Source organism: Pogona vitticeps, chromosome 4, assembly GCF_051106095.1.
Source record: "Pogona vitticeps strain Pit_001003342236 chromosome 4, PviZW2.1, whole genome shotgun sequence".
NCBI classification, from domain to species: Eukaryota; Metazoa; Chordata; class Lepidosauria; order Squamata; family Agamidae; genus Pogona; species Pogona vitticeps.
In genome coordinates this window covers 190,493,632-190,513,017 of record NC_135786.1, presented here as the reverse complement: position 1 = coordinate 190,513,017, position 19,386 = coordinate 190,493,632, and the positions used below count along the sequence as shown (strand labels likewise).

General features: G+C 38.1%; 1 protein-coding gene across 3 annotated transcripts; it reads right to left on the bottom strand.

The window, feature by feature from the left end:
* Nucleotides 1–4,748: 4,748 nt before the first annotated feature.
* Nucleotides 4,749–17,318, bottom strand: RNF138 (ring finger protein 138). 3 transcript variants are annotated; one of them, XR_002300317.3, is made up of 8 exons: nucleotides 16,880–17,141; nucleotides 15,710–15,836; nucleotides 13,911–14,076; nucleotides 12,509–12,624; nucleotides 10,152–10,223; nucleotides 8,050–8,159; nucleotides 7,282–7,389; nucleotides 4,749–6,003 (listed from the first exon to the last, which is right to left on the bottom strand). XR_002300317.3 is itself a non-coding variant. In XM_078393692.1 (8 exons), the coding sequence occupies exons 2-8, from the start codon at nucleotides 15,814–15,816 to the stop codon at nucleotides 5,935–5,937; spliced, it is 744 nt and encodes a 247-aa protein (XP_078249818.1). In that variant the 5' UTR covers nucleotides 15,817–15,836; nucleotides 17,298–17,318; the 3' UTR covers nucleotides 4,749–5,934. The 3 variants fall into 3 exon arrangements, 2 of the variants coding, with proteins under 2 accessions (XP_078249818.1, XP_020646596.1); XM_078393692.1 differs by lacking the exon at nucleotides 16,880–17,141 and adding an exon at nucleotides 17,298–17,318 and having other exon boundaries at nucleotides 8,054–8,159; XM_020790937.3 differs by having other exon boundaries at nucleotides 8,054–8,159; nucleotides 16,880–17,140.
* Between the last annotated feature and the right edge of the window lie 2,068 nt (nucleotides 17,319–19,386).

Here is a 19,386-nt window from a genome sequence, read left to right as displayed (position 1 = left end):
TTTCAGAAAGAGGCTTTCTGGAAAAGAATGAAAGGGCTGGCTCCATTATTTAACATCTCTGTGGTACTAATAACACCAGGGGTTGGTCCCCATGCAGACAAAAAGTTTTTTAAACCCTATTCATTAAGCTCAACTTAAGTTAAAAGGAATGCATAAAGACAGAAGGCAGATTTGCAAATGATACTCTTAACTGGCACAAATACATACTTAATCAAGTACACCATTGAAAGAATCATCATCAGAGCATATGATACACCACAATGGTATTTCAAGGATGATGATAACTTTTTCAAACAGGGGTGACAAATCTCTCTTCCAGCAATGTTTTAAAAATAGCATGGATAGTGGCCAAACTTCCCATCCCATTTTGATCCTACGGTAAATGCAGTACAGCATGATAAACTAGTAGTGTTTGTGAGTTGAAATTTATCATTTGGAGGCCCCTTTGTCTCCTAGTGAGGAATGAAAAGCAGCAGCTGCCGCCATGTCTAGTTTTCTGGGGCTATGCTTACATCCAGAACAAGCTGCTGCTTTGGTCCTATAAAACCAGTTTCTCATTTGGTGGAAAGAAACCTCTGAAATCCCGGTTTATAATGTTATGTGGTGTAATGGCAACTTTCTCTCCATGTTCTCCAGACAGAAAGCAGTCATATCTCAAGAGGCAGATGAACGAAATACAGTACGACAAAGACATGACTACACGGAGAATTCTGAAAAAGCTGATTGCAGATCACAAAAACCTATGTCAAATAAAACACATTAGTCATCCAAGTGCCATAAGACTCCTTGCCTGTTTCTTCAATATCACTGCATACCACAGTAGTTCAGGTAAGAACAGAATAAAAAGGAAGAGCAGCTCTAGCCATACTTAGGCATTCTACTATCTGGCACTCCGAACTTGCTCAGGGAGCTCCTAGCCGTGCCCCACTTCCTTGCTGTTTTTCATGGTTTCAGTGCTAGGTCCAAAGAGAAGAGCCCTATGTGTGTACAGAATTTAAAAATCAGCAAGAACCTGGGTTCTTACATATAGAGCCTAAATGTGAGCAAGACTTTTCTTCTTTTCAGACCTGGCACTAAAACCATGAAGGCAGCAATGGGGGCGGGGGGGGCAGGCAGCATTCCCTCTAAATGTGTTCACAGCTTAGGGTAGTAGAAAGTCTGAATAGGGCTAATTTCCTCATCTCTCTCTGTGAAAAAGGGTGACATGGCAAGGGCCAGACTGCCCCACTGTGGCTATCCCTTGGGAGAAGTCAAAATGTGAAATGGGATGACTTGTCTTTCTACAGTAATTGATTCTACAAGCTCTTGAAATCCAACTCTACTATGACCTCTCAAGGGTCCTTTAATGCAGTGGTCCCCAACCTTGGGCCTCCAGATGTTCTTGGACTAGAACTCCCAGAAGCCTCCACTACAACCACTGCTGGCCAGGATTTCTAGGAGTTTCATTTTGAAGGAGCAGCCTGGCAAGCAAGACTCCCCGCTCCTTTTCTTGGTCAAATATTTTCACTCCAATTTCTTTTTCATCTTAATGAGGTTATTCATAAATCAAAGGCTTCCACTTATTTTGTTATTGTATATTTTCGACCGTGTTTCTTGTTCTCCTCTCCTCGGCAGGTGGTTACTCCCAGCTATCTGCCAATATGGCTCCCGTCTCCGATCTGTGCTCGGGTGAATTTTCAGAGGGAAGAAAAATCAGGTTGCTGCCCAATCTTCTTCTTTCTGAGCTCACCAACTGCTTCAGAGAGACCTTTCCTGGTCTCCCCTTCAATATCCCATTTCCTAGGGGGACCCCAGACTGGGCGGTTCCAGCTTTTCCCGGGAGCTGTTCCCAGAAGCTGCTGCCTGCACCATGACAAAGCTCCACCTCCTGGAATATTGTATGTGTATTCTTAACCATGGCATATTTCTTTCTTTTTAACTACATCTTCCCTTCTTTTAATTTGTCACATTCAGTTTCAAGTTTGTCTGCCCAGAGTTGTAAGCGATTCTAGTAAGAACAAAGCCTTTTCCTGTTGTACCAGGACTTTTCCTGAAGCTTCAAAATGATGGGGAATTTACTAAAGGCCACTATTAAAGGCCACATTCTTAACGGATGTGTTATTTGAATAATACTGTTATAATATGGTATTCATACTATGATTTGTTCCCCAAGCAGGTATCTTCCTTCAGGAGAAAAGGGAGAGGGAGGACCCCAGTATCCATGAGGAACAAAAAAAGCACCTTTAGCCCAGTAGTCATATATAACTAAAATAAAAAAATCAAAGCAATCAGTAGGTGTTTATATTTTAATCTTGGCCTGCCTATCTTTAATGTCTGCTTGAGAAGTTAAAAAAGGACATACAGTGGGGTCTTGACTTGAGAACTTAATCCGTATTGGAAGGCAGTTCTCAAGTCAAAAAGTTCTCAAGTCAAATCTGCATTTCCCATAGGAATGCATTGAAAACCATTTAATCCGTATCTGCTCTTTTCCGTCCATAGAAACTAATGGGAAGCTGCTATTCTGCCTTCGACCACTAGAGGGGGATATTTTGTTTCTTTTTTCCTTAGGTCAAGAAAGGTTAAGGGAAGGCAGGGAAAATACAGTCCAGGCAGTACCAGGCAGTCTGAAGACTCCCAATCCACTCTCTAAACACTGGGAGGAGTGAGGAAGCAGACAGGCACCCTTTTCACTGGCCAACATTTAACTGAAAGTTCACTTTTTGCACTTTCCCTGCCTCCCACGTGGGTTTTTTTCAGTTCTTAACTCAAATCTAAGTACTTAAGTCAAGTCAATATTTTCCTAAGAGAGCGGTTCTTAAGTCAAAATGTTCTTAACTCAAGCCGTTCTTAAGTCAAGACCCCACTGTAATCCCTTTCTGTTCAGTCCATGCTGGGATATAACAAATATGAACAGTTTATATACTTAAACCCTGCTGCTAATTTATAGATATTCCAATGCTATCATTCTGTGTGGATGGTACTGGTTGCAAGACATGCTTTCAAGAAACATGGATGAACTCACGTATGTTCTAAGTAGCCATGTTGCAAGGAATCTCTGAAACCTGGCATGAACACAACTAAGAAGATTGGTCCCACTAATCTCATTCACATTAGTTTTTTTTTTCAAAATATGAATTTTTATCAAGTGGACAAGACACAAAATAAACAGAGGGGTTGCATTGGGAAACAGCACATATATGCTAGAGCTTTAGAAATGCAAACATTAATTTTATTTGTTATTTATTAAACAAATAGCTAGGTAACAAAATGCAGTTGCTTCTGAATGACAAAAATTAAGTCAAAGAAGTATATCTGCATAGACTTGGGACAGTTCTATAATTCTGGGTAAGACTGCAAGGCCTGGATGGACTAGAAAAGAATGGATTTGGATTCCAGAAAGTGTAAGATTACAATTTGTGGTTCAATGGTTGCTGGGAAGCAAAGGGAAAAACAAATATGGTAAAAGGTTGTAAGTGTCAGAGCTCTTTCCCAAGAAACATACCTCAAAGAAAGACAACAGCAGAAAGATAAGCTGTGAGGGTAGAAGGCAAGCACTCCCAAAGATAGATCAGGACTGCCAAAGATTACTTTCCACTTGATTGCCTAGATAAGGAGCTGCAAAATGTTGAAAAGCAGGTTTAAATAGAGGAAAGAAAGGCACATTGTTCACCAAGATCTTGGGGAATCCAAGCTAGAGGGGGCACTAGGGCCAAAGCAGGACTGAGCAAACAAAGAGTAAATTTGAGATTCTGTAACTAAAATCCCAGGTTCTCCATTCAAAAGACTAATTTTAACCTAAAATGAGACAGGATTTAGCCAAAAGAAGCCATGAGAAACAGGACTCATTAGTATGTTAGAAAGGAAATAGAACTCCATTTCACTATAGAAGCAAGAAACAAGAATTTCTGATACATATGAGACCAGAACCCAGAACCAAACTCTCAACTCTGTAGTGCAACATCTCTTACAGGTTCTTTAGGCATGAAATTTTCTCCAAGTTTTACCTGTCTCTGGTAACTTTCCATGAGACATTGCTCTTGTCATTCATTGCAATTGCACCAAGGGTTTTTTTTTTTTGTTTTTTTGCCAAAAGGAACCAAAGGAAGAGGGTAAACCTGGTTATATACTGGGAACATATCCTCATAGTGTTGGACCACCAAAAGAGAATACTATTACATTACTCACCTAAGATAATACATATGGTGACTTTCTTATCAATAGGGCACTATTGCCAATGTTCTGCAGGTAAATCTTACCTGGGTTAATTTAGCAGATTTAAGGAGCTAATTATTAATGGAATTTTATAAATTATTTCCTGCAACATTTTCATGACTCCCCACTAATGATTTGATCAAAGAGGCTTTTTAAAAAAAAAATTAAGGTCTACCTGTCATGAGAGACTGGTTTCTTAGCCATCATTCTTTTCAAAACAGATTCTAGCTCAATCAGCAATTTTCACATAATGTACAAATAGACTTACTTTTGCAGACATGTTGTGCAAATGAAAGCATCCGCCTTAACACAGTTGTGTACAGGTAAAGCTGAATTGTAGCTTTGGCTGTATAGAATGTCTATTTCAGTGAAGAAACAAATCTGGGATGTAGATCTTTCACTCTACCACTGTTGACTATCCAGTTTCATCAGATGCCCACTGCCCATCATATAAATAATTTACCTTATAATGCAATAAAATGACCCTTAACAGATGTAATTTCCTGACATTATGAGAGAACACAAAGTCTTTAAAACACCATGCTGAATGAAAAGGATTTTTGTTAATTAAATTGTCTTTTATTTCCTGAAAACAACCAGAGCAGAACTTAAGGCATAATGGAAACACAGAACAATGGGCGAAACCGAGGAGATCCACTCATCCTAATTCTAATTATAGCTATAACACTAGAATGATGCCAGTCTTCAGAATGTGTCCCTGAAACAGGCAACACTTACTTGGTTTCAGGGTATGTCCTACATGTAAGCTGACTCATACATAAATTCAAAGCAACTTGGTATTAGCCTAAGACACTGACCTGAAAACAGTACTTTCAAGAAAAGCCCTCATTCTATGGTAACATCTTTATTATGTTAATATTGTAAAGCATTAGCATCACCTGAAATTCCTACTCCAAGTTTTCTTAAAGAACTGAAATAAGTAACCTTCTGAGGTGAACTGTGATGCAATCATAAAAAACCCTGTGAACAGCTATTTTAAAATAGAATCAAGTAAATTAAGAATAATAATTTAAGAGAAGCCACTCCCAGAGGTAACTGGCTACAAGAATGCATAGTGGTGGAAGCCCTTGTGTCATTAAAAAGGAACTGGCCTAATGAAGCTCAGTATGCCATAGCTGTCAAGTATGTGAATTGTGGTTACTCTGTAATACCATTTGGCTTAGTTAACGCCTATATTTACAGATCATTGCCAGCAACTGAAAGAAAAATATCTGCATGCCTATTACTCTTGCAACATAGTTGACAACTGGATTTAAGCAAAGGGCTGGACTGAAATCCTTTTTAGCTTTTAAAATAAACTAGAAAATACAAAATATAGTCAATATGCAAAGAACAAAATAACTATTCAACCAAAGATGCTTGCTCTCAATTATCTGCATTCTGATATAAGCCTGCCATTCTTGTTCCAGTGCAACAAAAAACAAGATTTTAAAAAGCAACAAGATGAAAGCAGATGAAACAATTGTAAATAGATTTTTCTGAAAATCTGTGATATTTTCCCCAGATATTTGCAACTTTTCTAATAGAAAAAATATATAGAGATCAAAATGGCATACCTTTCAATTAGTTTAAATAAAAATCATTTTAAAATGAAGCTATTCTAGGGGGAAACAACAAACAGTTGATATCGAACTGGATACAGAGTTCCCTTTTATTAACACTGAGACCACAGGCACAGCTTTTCCCCTTGCACATAGCAGTGCTGTGAACAAATTAGAGACTTCAAAGATTCACTTGACAAGACTCTTCAACAGCATTTTGAAACAGAGTTTCTTCATCCAGCTGAAGATTCTAAACACAAACAGCACAATAGTAAATTAGAAACAAAATGTTAAATACGAAGTACAATAGGAACCCTGCATATGCTGGATCGATAACCATCAATTCACTTATTTACTGGCTGAAAATACTTACTAAAAATATTAAATTAAAATACTGTACAGTGGTGCCTCGCATAACGAGCGCACCGTTTAATGACGAATTCGCATAGCGATGCGTTTTCTGCGATCGCTAATGAGATCGCATTGCGATGATCTAAATGGCCGAAAATTGCATTGCAATGATCGGTATGCGTTTTGCTTACCGATCTTCGCATAGCGATGTTTTTTAAACAGCTGATTGGCGGTTCCAAAATGGCTGCCGGGTGCACAAAATGGCCGCCCGCAGTGTTTTCACGTGCTGCCCTCGCTTACCGAGGTGGCGAAAATGGCGGCGCTATGGAGGATCTTCACTCAATGGTGAGTTCCCCCCCCATAGGAACGCATTAAACGGACGATTCCGGATAGCGATGTTAATCCTGGAATGGATTAACGTCGCTATGCGGGGCACCACTGTACCTCCAAATACGGATGTAAGATGTAATTATCAGATTGGCCACTAGAGGGAAGGGCTCTCATTTTGCCTGATAGCAAATTTTGAGGCAGCTTGAGGTAGCTTCCCTCCAGAGCAGAGTCCCTCTTGTAAAACTCAGAATTGGATTGGCTCATGAGACAGCAGCAGGTGGGCAAGCCTTATGCCAAACTGCCTCCTGGGAAATTTCCCACCTCCTGCTTGTCCTGCCTTCCGGCTAGCCCTTTCCTCAAGACTCCTGGGCAAACAAGGAAATAGATCTTTAATTATATCTCAAGAAAATCTGCAGAGCTGTTGAGACTGTGTTTATGTGTGTGTGTGTGTGAAAGCGACACAAAAATAGTCATCTTCAGCTCCTTGATGAAGGAGGAAAGATTTCAACTTGGCTCTTATTACTCACAGAGGTCTCATCAAGATAAAAATCAAAGGCGGAGGGGTGCCCTGGGCCCAACAGACTGTTAGCAATAACCCACACTTTTCAGTAATCATGGGGGAGCTTGGAACTGCTCCCCCACAGATATAGGGGTCCTACTGTATTACATATCATCTGAATTCAATACAGATTTTGTATTAATTACTAAAACAAGACCTCATGGAAGAAAACTTTTTTGTTAAAAAAGCAGAATTATGATGGTTGCTAGGTTCTGCTCAAAAACTACCTAAGAAAGTGTTTTTGTCTTTTCAAGTTAACATTTTAAATTCAAAATACAAGATTCTTACCATAAAATCTTCATAATCAAGTTGATGCCTCTGATTTAAATGGGCAGCAAGATCTCTAGTAACCCAGTTAGGGTCTCCCCAAGGAAAAGACATACAAATAGGACAGATCTTTAAAAAAGAGAGAAAACATTTAAGAGACAGCCTACATAAAATCCTTTTTCATTATTAAGAGGTAATACACAAGATTTCTCACATATATTAAAAATTAAGGTGTATGTCAGTATTATTTTATCTAGCAATAACACATATAGAAATACTTTCAAACTGAAACTTATTCTTACAACAAAAGGACAACAAAGCTGAATAGAAGACATACAATTTGCAAAGGTAATTAAATATATCCATCATGCATACTTTACAAAAAGCTACATCTAACGTTACAATTTCTAAAGAAGGTATTTTGTCAAGTCTGTTTAATGGCAATGCAGGGTTTTTGGTTTACAAAATTAATCTGCAAAAAAGTAACTTTTAAAAAAGCTGATTCCTGCTACCATGTTTCCCTGAAAATAAGACAGGGTCTTTCTTATATTAATTTTTTTCTCCAAAAACGCATTAGGACTTATTTTCAGGGGATGATTTATTTTACAGTCATGTCATCTTCTGGTTGCTGCACAATGGTGGAGGGCAGGGTTTCACTTAACTGGGGCTTATTTTTTGGGGTAGGGCTTATATTACGAGCATTCTGAAAAATCATATACAACTTATTTTCAGGTTAGGTCTTATTTCCGGGGAAACAGGGTATAGACATAAATATTTATTCACACATACTCACTACTGGATCTATTTGATAAAGATGCCTGTCATTACAATGATCCAATAAGCTTTGCCTTGTGAAGTTACTTTCTTCACACAGAGGGCATTTGTATGTAGGCTGTCCACTGAAAAATAAATAAACATTACATAATAGATGAAAATCTAATAGCATGCAAAATGTGTAAGAATCTCCCTACCCACAATGACTTTTACTTTAATTTCAGTGAAAGGAAACAATTCAGAGATGCATTAACAATGTCATTTCTGAAAAAAACTGCTTGAGTCATGATCAAAGTATTTTATGAAATTCTGTACATTTTAAGGAAGTTTTCACTATAACGGAGTGAACCTGAGTTGGTACACTTAGCTTACAATCTTATACACCCTTTCTAATTAAACGTGTATAGGATTTGAACAGGAGGGACTGAGCTAGAAAAGCATACTAACAGTTAATTCTAATATATCATTACATTTTTGGGATTTCTTATTTGAAAAATCCAAGCACAAATGTTTCAGAACTATCCTGGTTGTTTCAACACTACTTAAAACATATAATGCCTCACTGCTTATAAACAGGACTTCTGATATGTCAGTAACCTGTTTGCCTGTGGGAGTTTAAACGGACCCTTTTACTGAATCTCTGACTAAGGTTCAAATAAAGACTCTTTTACTTAGGTGCTTTACTGAGATTTGAACCAATATTTTCTGGAATTTAAAACTCAGTTAATCTGCCATCACTAGTGTAAACTCGGATCACTATTTGTTCCAAGAGAGGGTTTCATTTGGATAGTCTGCTTTAGATGACACATGCCAGTGCAACTTACTACACTAAATAACAGGATGTCACCCACTGTCTGTCTTTTGATTTATCTGTGATTTCCACTAACTGAATGTAGACCATCATTCCAGCTTTATCAAAACTGTGACATCTGCTCATGGCATGTGGAGTATCTTTCCAACCTCATGAGATATGTTTCAGACATATGTTACTGTGGCAGATACGTATGTGGAATTAGTTTTGAGCTTGCAGATCTTTACTTGTTCAGAAAACACGACCTAAAATAATTTATTGGCTCCAAACAGAAAGGCAATATACAAAATAAAAAAACACAGTGGCTAAAATCCTGTTGGTTAGTGTAGTAAGTTGCACTAGAATAGGCCCACAGGATTTGGTGAGTCAACTTACTTTACTATAGAACAAGTCTCAGTTACAATACTATCTGAATCCATGGAACCTATGAAGTAGCTGACTCACTAAATCCCAACTGATCCTACAGACCAACTTTTAGTGCAATTTTCTACATTAAGCAACAGGATTTGCAGCAGATTCTCTATTCTAACTCTGTACTAATGGATTTTTCCACATCTCACTGTGAAATATGATAGCTGCCACTGTTCCACAGGATAAGTCATTTCTACATAGATCTCTCTCCAACAAAAGCTCTCATCCAAGCTTGCAAACAACACTTTTAGATGTAATATTTTGGGATTTTCTGCTAATCAGATTTGCATCCACGGTTTATGGAAACATCTAGAAGTAACAAATACAGAAACAGCTTTGAAACAAGCTTTTCTAGGTTTTTGTTCACAATTAAAAGCATGGTGGAAAAACAATCCTATCAGGACATATTTCACTTTGAAAATCCCCATTTAATTATATATTTATCAGTTAGTTGCTTTTTCAGTTGCCTATTCAAGATGGATGGAGATGTGTGGCACATGATTTTCAAGGGACATATTCCCTGGGGCACATTTATTCTGTGCCAGTGACTAAACCAGCGCAATCTCATGGCACAGTTCTATTCTATAGACAGCTGGAGTGCCCAGGTATTTCAACAAACCAGGTCTCCAACATACTCAATTGATGCTCTTTGTTAAAGAAAGTAACAGCAGTAGATTCCCTTCTCCAACAAAGATAAAGCAAGTCCAGGTGAAAAGAATTAACATCATTTCCCGCATACCTTGTTTATAGCTATAGGGATATATGATACATTTAATTTAATACATATATACTGCATCTTTCAATATCAATATAAATGTTTCAAGGGTAGCAACATCATTCCTTCCCTCTCAGTGACTGCCAAATGAAAGAGCATTGACTTCAAGATGATCCTTACCTTGCAGCTTCTTCAGGAACATGAAGATTAGAATTTTCTCCAATTTCTGAAGTAGAAGAATCACTCCTAAAACTTCACACAAAGTATAAAAACTTATTTTCCTGGCTGAATACAGAACAGCCTGCATCCTTCAGCACCACAATTGATATGTAATTCCAAACGACATTAGTAGAACTGACTTGCAAATAAATGTGGTTAAAGTGGGCTATCACCAAGGTTCCCTTTAAGGTGTGCACTTGCACGACTATGCCCCCCTCCATGGAGGGCTACTCTTCTGTGCAACCACAGCAATCATTTACAGCTCCTCTGGTTCTGGTCATGATGGAACATTGGGGGTGGTGGTGCAGAGTCGTGTATGTGAAGGATAGAGCCCTGCCCAGCAGGGCTGAAAATTAGAGGGAACACTGGCTATCACATTATCTAAATTTGGCAAACAAACATTTCAGAAACACGGAATGAAAGGATTGGATAAAACCATTTCTTACATCACAGGAAACTGGAAAGCAGTTCGGTACACACAACAGGGAAATATCAGGCCTGGGCTAAATACCTAAAACATGCAATGGGAAAAACTTATGGGGAACTGCCAACAATACCCTGTCTAACACTGAGTTATAGTTGAAGGGAAGGATGGCCAAAACTAGATTGATGGAATAGTCCTTCCAAAGAGGGCACGGCTGGGGAGGGGGGGCTGGCTAGAATCCTGAACAAGGATATTCCATGATATAATATTTTGCTGCAAGTCTCACTTCCAATTTACTCAGTAGTAACGGTATAGGAGAAAGTAAAGAGGGCCCTGACCGTACAAAGATTAAATAGAAGTTTTCCTGGATGGGAAACGACATTTTAATGATTTCCTATTTGTTTATTTAAAAAAATTAACGTTGTTCAACTTTTAAACATTCTTTTACATCATTTTTAAAGCTTCCAAACTCTAGTAGGCTGAACTGAACTGGCAAGAAAAATGCAACCTTCATCTCACCTTGCCACATACACATTTTTTTTTCCTATTTCTCAATATTTATTTATTTGTTTGTTTGTTTATTTATTGATTTCTACCCTGCCCATCTAAACCAAAGGCAAATTTAGCTGTATTCACTAATTTTTAGAAGCTTGATGATGTTTACCTTTCCCATATTAATCTCTTTTCAGTGTATTAATTCTTACAATTAAATCCTAATAGTTAATTGCTTGAAAGTCAGATTATTTCTCTTTTAATATAAGAATACTTGCTTTCAAGAACTTTGACTTCCTTGGTTTTTGAGATGTCTGTTTTCCTCCACACCCAGAGTTCCAAAACACAGAAGTTATGTAAAGTGTTAATATAAATACCATCAAAGCATGTTGTACAGCAATTCTGAGAACTCTTAGTTCCTTCTACTATCTATCTATCTATCTTCAAAAGCATGTGGTAGCATGGATCATACTTGCAGGGGACTGGACTTGAGAATCCTTGAGGTCTGGGTCCTTGGGGTCTCTTCCAACTTTATCTATTATTTTATTTATTTAAAATGGTTTAGAATTGTACAATTATATGATTCTATCACCAAAACCTTGTTGTTTAGCTATCGTTGCAAGCAATTGTGAAATCCACATTTATTGCCAAAACCACAGCCTACAACCAATTCTGCAATATCTTATCACAGTTAAATTGCACAGTTACTCAGCATCAAGGAAAATGGTGTAACTCCCCAAGAACTTCCACACATTTAAGTTCATGTCCTCTAATTCACTGGTTCTTAACCTTGGGTTACTCAGGAGTTTTGGACTGCAACTCCCAGAAGCCTTCACCACCAGCTTCCTGACTGGGGTTTCTGGGAGTTGCAGTTCAAAAGCATCCGAGTAACAAAGGTTAAGAACCACTGCTCTAATTCAAGAAAATTTTATTTTATTCTATAAGTCACTTTGTGGCCTAAAAGAGTGCCTATAAATATGTACAATAATAAGCAAATTAAACAGTAGCACATTTGTGTGGCAGCATTCCCATCAGTTTTAAAAAGAAACGGAATAACCTGTTTCTAAGGAGTGTGTTTCTACATTACTTTTTGATTGTAAATGAAAAGTAAAAGAAAATTGTTTAGAAAAAAACAAAACAGCCAGTATGGATTTGTGAGTTTTCAAAGTTGAAGGAAAAGAATCATGAAAATACTACTGGAAAAAAATCTGCAAAATTTTGTGTTATGGTGGGTCATTAAAATGTTGCACTAACTAATTGCAATCTAAATACAGTAGTAACTTGTGAAGAAATGCTTCACTACTGAAATTTTACCCAGCTGCAAATACAGTATACACTAGTTTGGGATTTTTTTAAAAAGTAAACATTATATTTTATCAAACTAGCTGTAAACACAAATTACCTGTTTCCTGAAGAATCCTGAGATATTTCTAAGTTTGGGATTACAGACAAAACACCATATTCATCTTGATACTTCTTACACGATTTATAATGGTGTCTCATACGAGAGAATCTAATCTGCAAAAGAATGTGCAGTTCATTTAGATTTGAAAAGGCAGTGCAATGAAAATATTTTTATGAATAGAAAAATTAGCTTATGCAAAAAACTGCGGCAGCATCGTGGTCTGAAATTATAAAATTGCATCATAAGGTAATACTATATAAATTGCTTCTATGATACAATCAATGGATGAAAACCAGTAATGTAAAGGTATGCCATGTAAACTTGATGATGTCATCAGCCATGGTAAATTTTGTTAATATTAATTTTTTTTTCTTATCTGTCCCCTGATAAGGTTCTAGGCTCTTTTAGTATTCTCAGACATTTAAGACACCCAGGACCAAAGGGAGCCTAGGAATTTGGGAGCGGAAAAGAAACTTTTTGTCAACAAAATAGGGCTACAGCTGGTGACATAATCAGGTTTAAGCAGTATAACTTTCAGCCAATATTTTTGCTACCAATTACAATACATGAATTGAACTGATCAGGCAAATTCTACCAAAGTCAACGGCTTAAGATTCTCAAGGCACAAAGGGTTGGGTAAAAAATTAAATTATGTATGTTTAGTTTCTTTGAAACTTAAAATTATTTATTTCCAAGGGGCTAGTTGTGTTAGTTTGTTACAGCAAAAATAAGAAAGAGCCATGTAGCACCTAAAAGGCTAACAAGTTCATTTGTTGGCAGCCTTCGTATCTCATACATCAGCTCGATGATGGTGGAGTGGGCAATGTCTAGCCTGCATAATTAGCTTGTAAACTGCTCAGAGTGTGCTTTATATAAGCAGCACACTTTGCCTATCCATCTGAAGAAGTAGGCTACAGTTCATGAAAGTTTATGCCAAAGAAAACTGGTTAGTCTTTGAGGTGTTATACAACTCTGACTTAAATTATTCATAACTGTGTCCCCTTTATTTGGTCTACATAGATATATCATGTTCTAACCTTTTCTTATTTTTTAGCTCCAACTAAGCTATTCAAAACATATATTTGAATATAAGTCTTGTTATTTTTTCGTTTCCAGGTCTAATTCAGCATCCATACCAGCTTCAATTCTGAGGGACTACTCAAACAAAAAACATCCATGAACACCTCACAATCTTTATTATCTTCTCCAAGTCTTCATATTTAAAAATCTAGAAAAAAATTATGGATCATACCCCCATCTTAACACAAAAAAGATTATCTTCATTGCACAGTTGTGTATTTACATTCACACTACTTTCACTGGGGCTAAGTTGTCAATAAATGCAAACAAAATTACAGCCTTTGTCGATTTTAACACAAATTATGTAATTCTACTACACCTGTTTATCACAACATCTACAGCTCCCCACCAACTTCTTCATGTTATTTTCAACATCTAAGGCTCTGCTGGGACGTGCTTTTTCTTTCCTGGTAACGATGCCACGGCATAAAGGACAATGTGTTCCACCTTCCTTCATAGCCATCAGAAAGCATTTCCTGCAAAACCTGAACCCAAATATAAATTGGCATACAAAAAGGAATACTGTACTTTGTAAACAACTATTCTAATCCAATTCTTCTTATAGTTATTGTATTTATGCCATTATTTCATAATCCATGTTGGAAACAGAATAAGCTGCAATTTGAGGCCTGCACCCAATTTCATGTATATCCTGATGAGGCTAACTAACCAGGAGAAGAATGTTGGGGGTATAGTAACAAAATAAAAAATGAATACTAGCAGAAAAATGGACAATCTGTACAGTAAGAATAATTAAATTCAATGGTAAACTTTCACAACACCCTTATATACATCTATGGAACTGACAACTCTGGGCATTGTTCTGAAAAAGGATATTGAAGGACTGGAAAAGGTACCACAAAAAAAGGAAATAACCAACCATCTAGAGTACTGTCTCAATGAAGAAACACAATACTGCAATATGTGTGGTACATTAAATGTGTCTCTGTGCCACTCCTCCTCCTTTCTGATTTAACAGCAAATCATAGTCAGACTTTGTATACGATGCCATTCCCGATTGTCCCATGCTCTAATTCATGCTGGAGAGCCCTCTCCCACCCCAGCAAGATACGAGAGTACACTTCAGATTTGTAAAGTATATTCTCATTTCCACAAGTAGTAATTTACCCATCAAAATGAAAAGTGATTTATAGGGAAGGTGCACTAAATCTTAAATATCTAAATATTTGTTCTGCATGGAGACAAACAGAATTCAAAAGGCCTTAGTAGATGCATTTTAAGAAGAGCAAACTTCACAATGAAGTTCTGTAGTGCTGCTTCAAGAAGCATTTCATGCTTATATTACTCACCTATACAAAAATACACGAGCATATTGTATGTGAACTTGTTTAGTAAACAAAATCTTTTAATACTCACTAAAACTGGAGGGAGTAACAGACGCACCAACCAATCAACCAGGTTGGAAGGGATTGTGTTTTCCAGTGTGCTGAAATGACTGTGATTTTTGTCCGTCTGTGTACTTATAAATAGGTGAGAAACAGGCAGCAATGCACTTACTGTAAACTTTGATCAGGAATACGATTCCGACTTGTCACAACAGTGGAAGGAGCTTGAGGAGCAAGTTGTGACCATGAACAAAGGCAAAACACTCCCTAATTTCCAGCTGACACAGTGCTTTCTGAACAAATACAGTATTTGGATAATTCTAGATTTTCACTTAGTGTAGAAGTTAGAAGAGTTCATAAAGGTTCTTTGGTGTAGTAGAGTTAGAAAGAGATAAATAAATATATGGAAAGAGATGAACAGCATTTCAATCAAGATTTTTCTGGATCAGTTTGAGGTATGCAGTTAATCACTATATACACACACCGTTATAAGAACTAACAAATAAGAAAATTAAAGTAAAAGATTTCTGCTGTCATCTTTTGTTTTTAAGAGAGCAACTGAAGAAGGCCGAATCTGAAAACATTTGCTTAAATATACTGTATCTATTTATTAGTCACTCTTTGAAGTGTGTGTGTTTATACACACACATATACATATACTAATCTTTTTGGAATAAAATCTAAGAATGAACAGGATAAGCAGGAAGGAAAATACTGTAGAGAAATGACAGTAAGAAAAATGCTGAAAAGTGGGCTAGCCATAGATACCTACACATGCTGACAAACAGAAATCCTCACAGGTGTTTTGAACACATCTTGGCATACAGGACAGTAATAATCATCTTCATTGAAACAAATTGTGGCAGGTTCTTCATTCATGGTAACAAACTGGGGTATTTCTGGAAACAATAATGAGAGAATGTGCTGGATACAAGAGTACAAGGCAACGCATATCCCATCTAACGTTACTACAGTACTTTCCTTTTGGGGGCTGAGCAAGGAGGGTTACTAATTCTTGTATTAACAATTCGTGTACTGTTTCCCTTAAGGTCACAGGGCTTTACACAAGACTAACATTTTAGGCCATGGGAGGCTTAAAACAAATATACATTTCTCAGCTTGGCTCCCTTATGTGAGAAATTACAGTTTCCTCGGAATTTGGGGTAGCTCAGTACAGTATTAAGTACAGTATGATGATCCATGAACGTGAAAGGAAGACTGAAACAATTTCTTATGATGGTAAGAGTAAAGTCAATTGTTACAGCAGAGAATGGGAGCTAACTACCTCCTTCATGATTTCCTCGAAAGCACTTTTCTCTCTAAGGATGTTATTGCCAACCGGCCTTTACTCAAGTCCATCTATTCTGGATATAAGACTAGATGACGAACACAGTACCCCCTCCTCGTAATATTTGCTCCAGGTATTTTTAAAAGGCATCTAGATGATCCCTTTCGCTCGGCCTTTGGGCGCTAGACATTTTAGGCTGAAACACTAGGCATATTTCTCTCTTCTCGTAAGCCTCAGGGAACACACACTAGGCCTTCCTTTCAGTAAAAGCTCAAACGGTTGTCTTACTAAGGGGGAATCCCACACCAGGCTCTTCCTTTTAAGTCGAACATTTTCGTTGTTTATTTCCCGTTCTATACATTTTAACGTTATTTTAACGGTTAACGTAGGCTTTACGGTGGAAGCCACTTTACAGAAACTTCGAAAAGAGGACGGCAAGGCACCTCGTCGTGACTCTGGCGGCGCAAAAGGAAGCCGGCCTGAACAGAGCCAAGAAATGTAACCGGAGGGGCGGGCAGGAAAAAGGGCCCCCTCGCCTCAAGTCTTTGCCCCACTTGAGCTTTCAGCGCCATGATAATTCCAGCCAGGCGACTCCCGCCCTCAAATATGCCCGCCCTTTCACCTCGAGGTCTGCCATGAAGGGACAACGGCTACCTGTCGGGAGAACGGAAGGGTCAATCGCAGGCCTCGGGACTGGGCCGGGATCTTCAGGGTTCCCGGTAGCCCAACCGGTCAAACCACCGCTCTCCATTGCTCTTAGGCCGCCGCTGCCGCGGCCCCTTCCCAACATGGCCCAGGTTGCCAAGGCAACAGCCCCCCCTCCCGTCCGGCGGGAATTGTTATTGAACAACAGTAGCGGTAGTAGTTATTGCTGCCGCCGCCGCCTCGCTCCCTCACGCCGCCAGGAGGCGACTTTAAATCCGCCTTTCCTCGCTCGCCGTTTCCTCTCATGCTCAAGCGAATTGTGCAAAACCTGATGCTGAAGTCCTCATTAGTTACTAGGCGTAATCGCCAGTAAATTCATCTCGCTTCCTTCGATATAAACTTATAGAAATGAGGCTCCCAGTAATACCTCATGGGTGAAATTTCGGTGGTGGCGGTATTGACACTCACAGGAACTTTTGAGTTCCATTGCGATTTCGCGGTTCGACTACGCAAGCTGGATATACATCCTAAGGCTTGCTGCAATCCTGCGCGGTCTCACCTCGGAGTAAACTCCATTGAATCCAATAAGGCTTATACAGGTAGCTGAGAAAACATACATAGATTGCAACACACACTCTCTCTGCTCGCCTGAATTTGGAGGCAAAAATATTTTTTGTTAGGGTTACAACGGCCACCGCTTTCAGTACGTATTAGCAGAAAAACAGTAATATATCAGGGTACAGTATTCACGTTTAAATGGTAATTGCAAATCGGTGAAGGTTTTTTCTTGGTATCTTGCTTTATAATCTTGAGTAATTTGTAGCAAATGATCGGATGAGCTGGGTTCCCAGAAGACGAGAGAGGAAACAAAGCCATTCTGTCGCAATATCTTTAAAACTGTATTTTTCATTCTTTCACCCATTTGTCCTAGTATTTTGGAGGGTTGTTTCAATTCAAGTGGAGCAAAACGGTTTAAAATAAAAGTTCCAGAGAGTTTTTGAAGCAGATGGTATGTTTCATAGACATCTACCTGTTTCTCTGAAAATAAGACGTAACCTGAAAATAAACCTTAGTATGATTTTTCAGGATGCTCGTAATATAAGCCTTACCACAAGAATAAATCCTAGTTAAGTGAAAGCCTGCCCTCCACCATTGTACAGCAACCAGAAGAAAATGACATAGCTGTATTTGAATAAATGTAGATTGTTGTACATGAAAAAATAAAATAAAACATCCCCTGAAAATAAGCCTTAATGTTTTTGTTGGGGTTTTTTTTTGGGGGGGGGGAAGCAAAATTTAATATAGCACCTGTCTTATTTTCGAGGAAACACGGTACCATAGGCCTATTTACTACATCTCGTTTTAGGGTCCTATACCTTTAAAATATGATGGATTTTTCTACTGAATTTTTCTGTCTATTGAGGACCCTTAATCACCCACCATGACTTATCCTTGGAAAGTTCAAACTTTTGCCCCGAAACCAAGCGTTCCCATTAACCTTGCTTTAGTCTTTACCTCGGAGGATTTGTACTTTGGTCTCTTTTCATAAGTGTCAAAGACACCTTGCTTAGCAGAAGTGGGGACACTATTGTGAAAAAAGGAGTGTAACTCCTGCGGGGAAATCACAGCGGTAATCTTCCTTGTTTTGTTCACCCCTTAAATAGCTGCTCACAAGATGCATAGACCTTTAGCTAGACAGCAAGCCTGATTTGGGGAGAAGCAAAAAGGGAGAATACATGGACAGATTGCTCATGAAAGCGTGAATCAAATTTAAGAGGAGCAAAGATAACAAAGGTACACTCAAGGTGGGGTGTTTGTGTATGTGTGAGAGAAGAAATGCATCCTCTTGATTTAATTATGAATGTCAAACTCAACTAGGAGTTTAGAAAAGTAGGTGGTGGTTAAGAAGATAATCATAGATAACCTGACCTCTTTCAAAATTCCCCTGCCCCATCCAATCTCACTTATCAGCTTTACTTATTTGCACTTAAATATTTGTAACTATTTTATCTTGTCTAAATCACACAATTTCCAACCTGGCAGCCATAGTTGTCTGTAGTACCAAAAGCAACAAGGATTCTTCTAACATTTTAAAAAATAACTCATTTGTTTAACTGTTTCATTTTTATATACTGCTCCATTAGTGTGCTCCATTCTGGGTGGTTAACAAATTGTGAAACCAAACAATGGCAAAAAACAGTGGAAGTCATTAAAAAAACCAAGCAAACTATCATAAACCCATTTATAACATACTCATTGAAATTCAGTAGTAAGTCAAAACTAGAATAGGCCCACTGAATCAGTGTGGATATGGTGAGTCAGTTCCTTGTAGGCTCCATTGATTTAATGGGTCTACTCTAGTTGTGACTTACTACTAGATTTCAGCCAATGAATATTTCTTTAATATGTCATAGAACTTTGTTGTAAATTAACACTAGTATATACAAGGTGCATAGTAATATTTCACATCTGGGTATTTCAGGTGGTGCACCAACGAGAGTCAATGGAAACTTGTC

Excerpts from the sequence above, each read along its gene's own strand:
- RNF138 (XM_020790937.3), bottom strand. The coding sequence starts at position 17,015 with ATGTTGGGAAGGGGCCGCGGCAGCGGCGGCCTAAGAGCAATGGAGAGC. Across the intron at positions 7,390-8,053 it reads TTTATCAAATAGATCCAGTA|ATCTGTCCTATTTGTATGTC; the intron begins GTGAGTATGTGT and ends TCTTTTTTAAAG. Across the intron at positions 6,004-7,281 it reads TTGATTATGAAGATTTTATG|AATCTTCAGCTGGATGAAGA; the intron begins GTAAGAATCTTG and ends GTTTGTGTTTAG.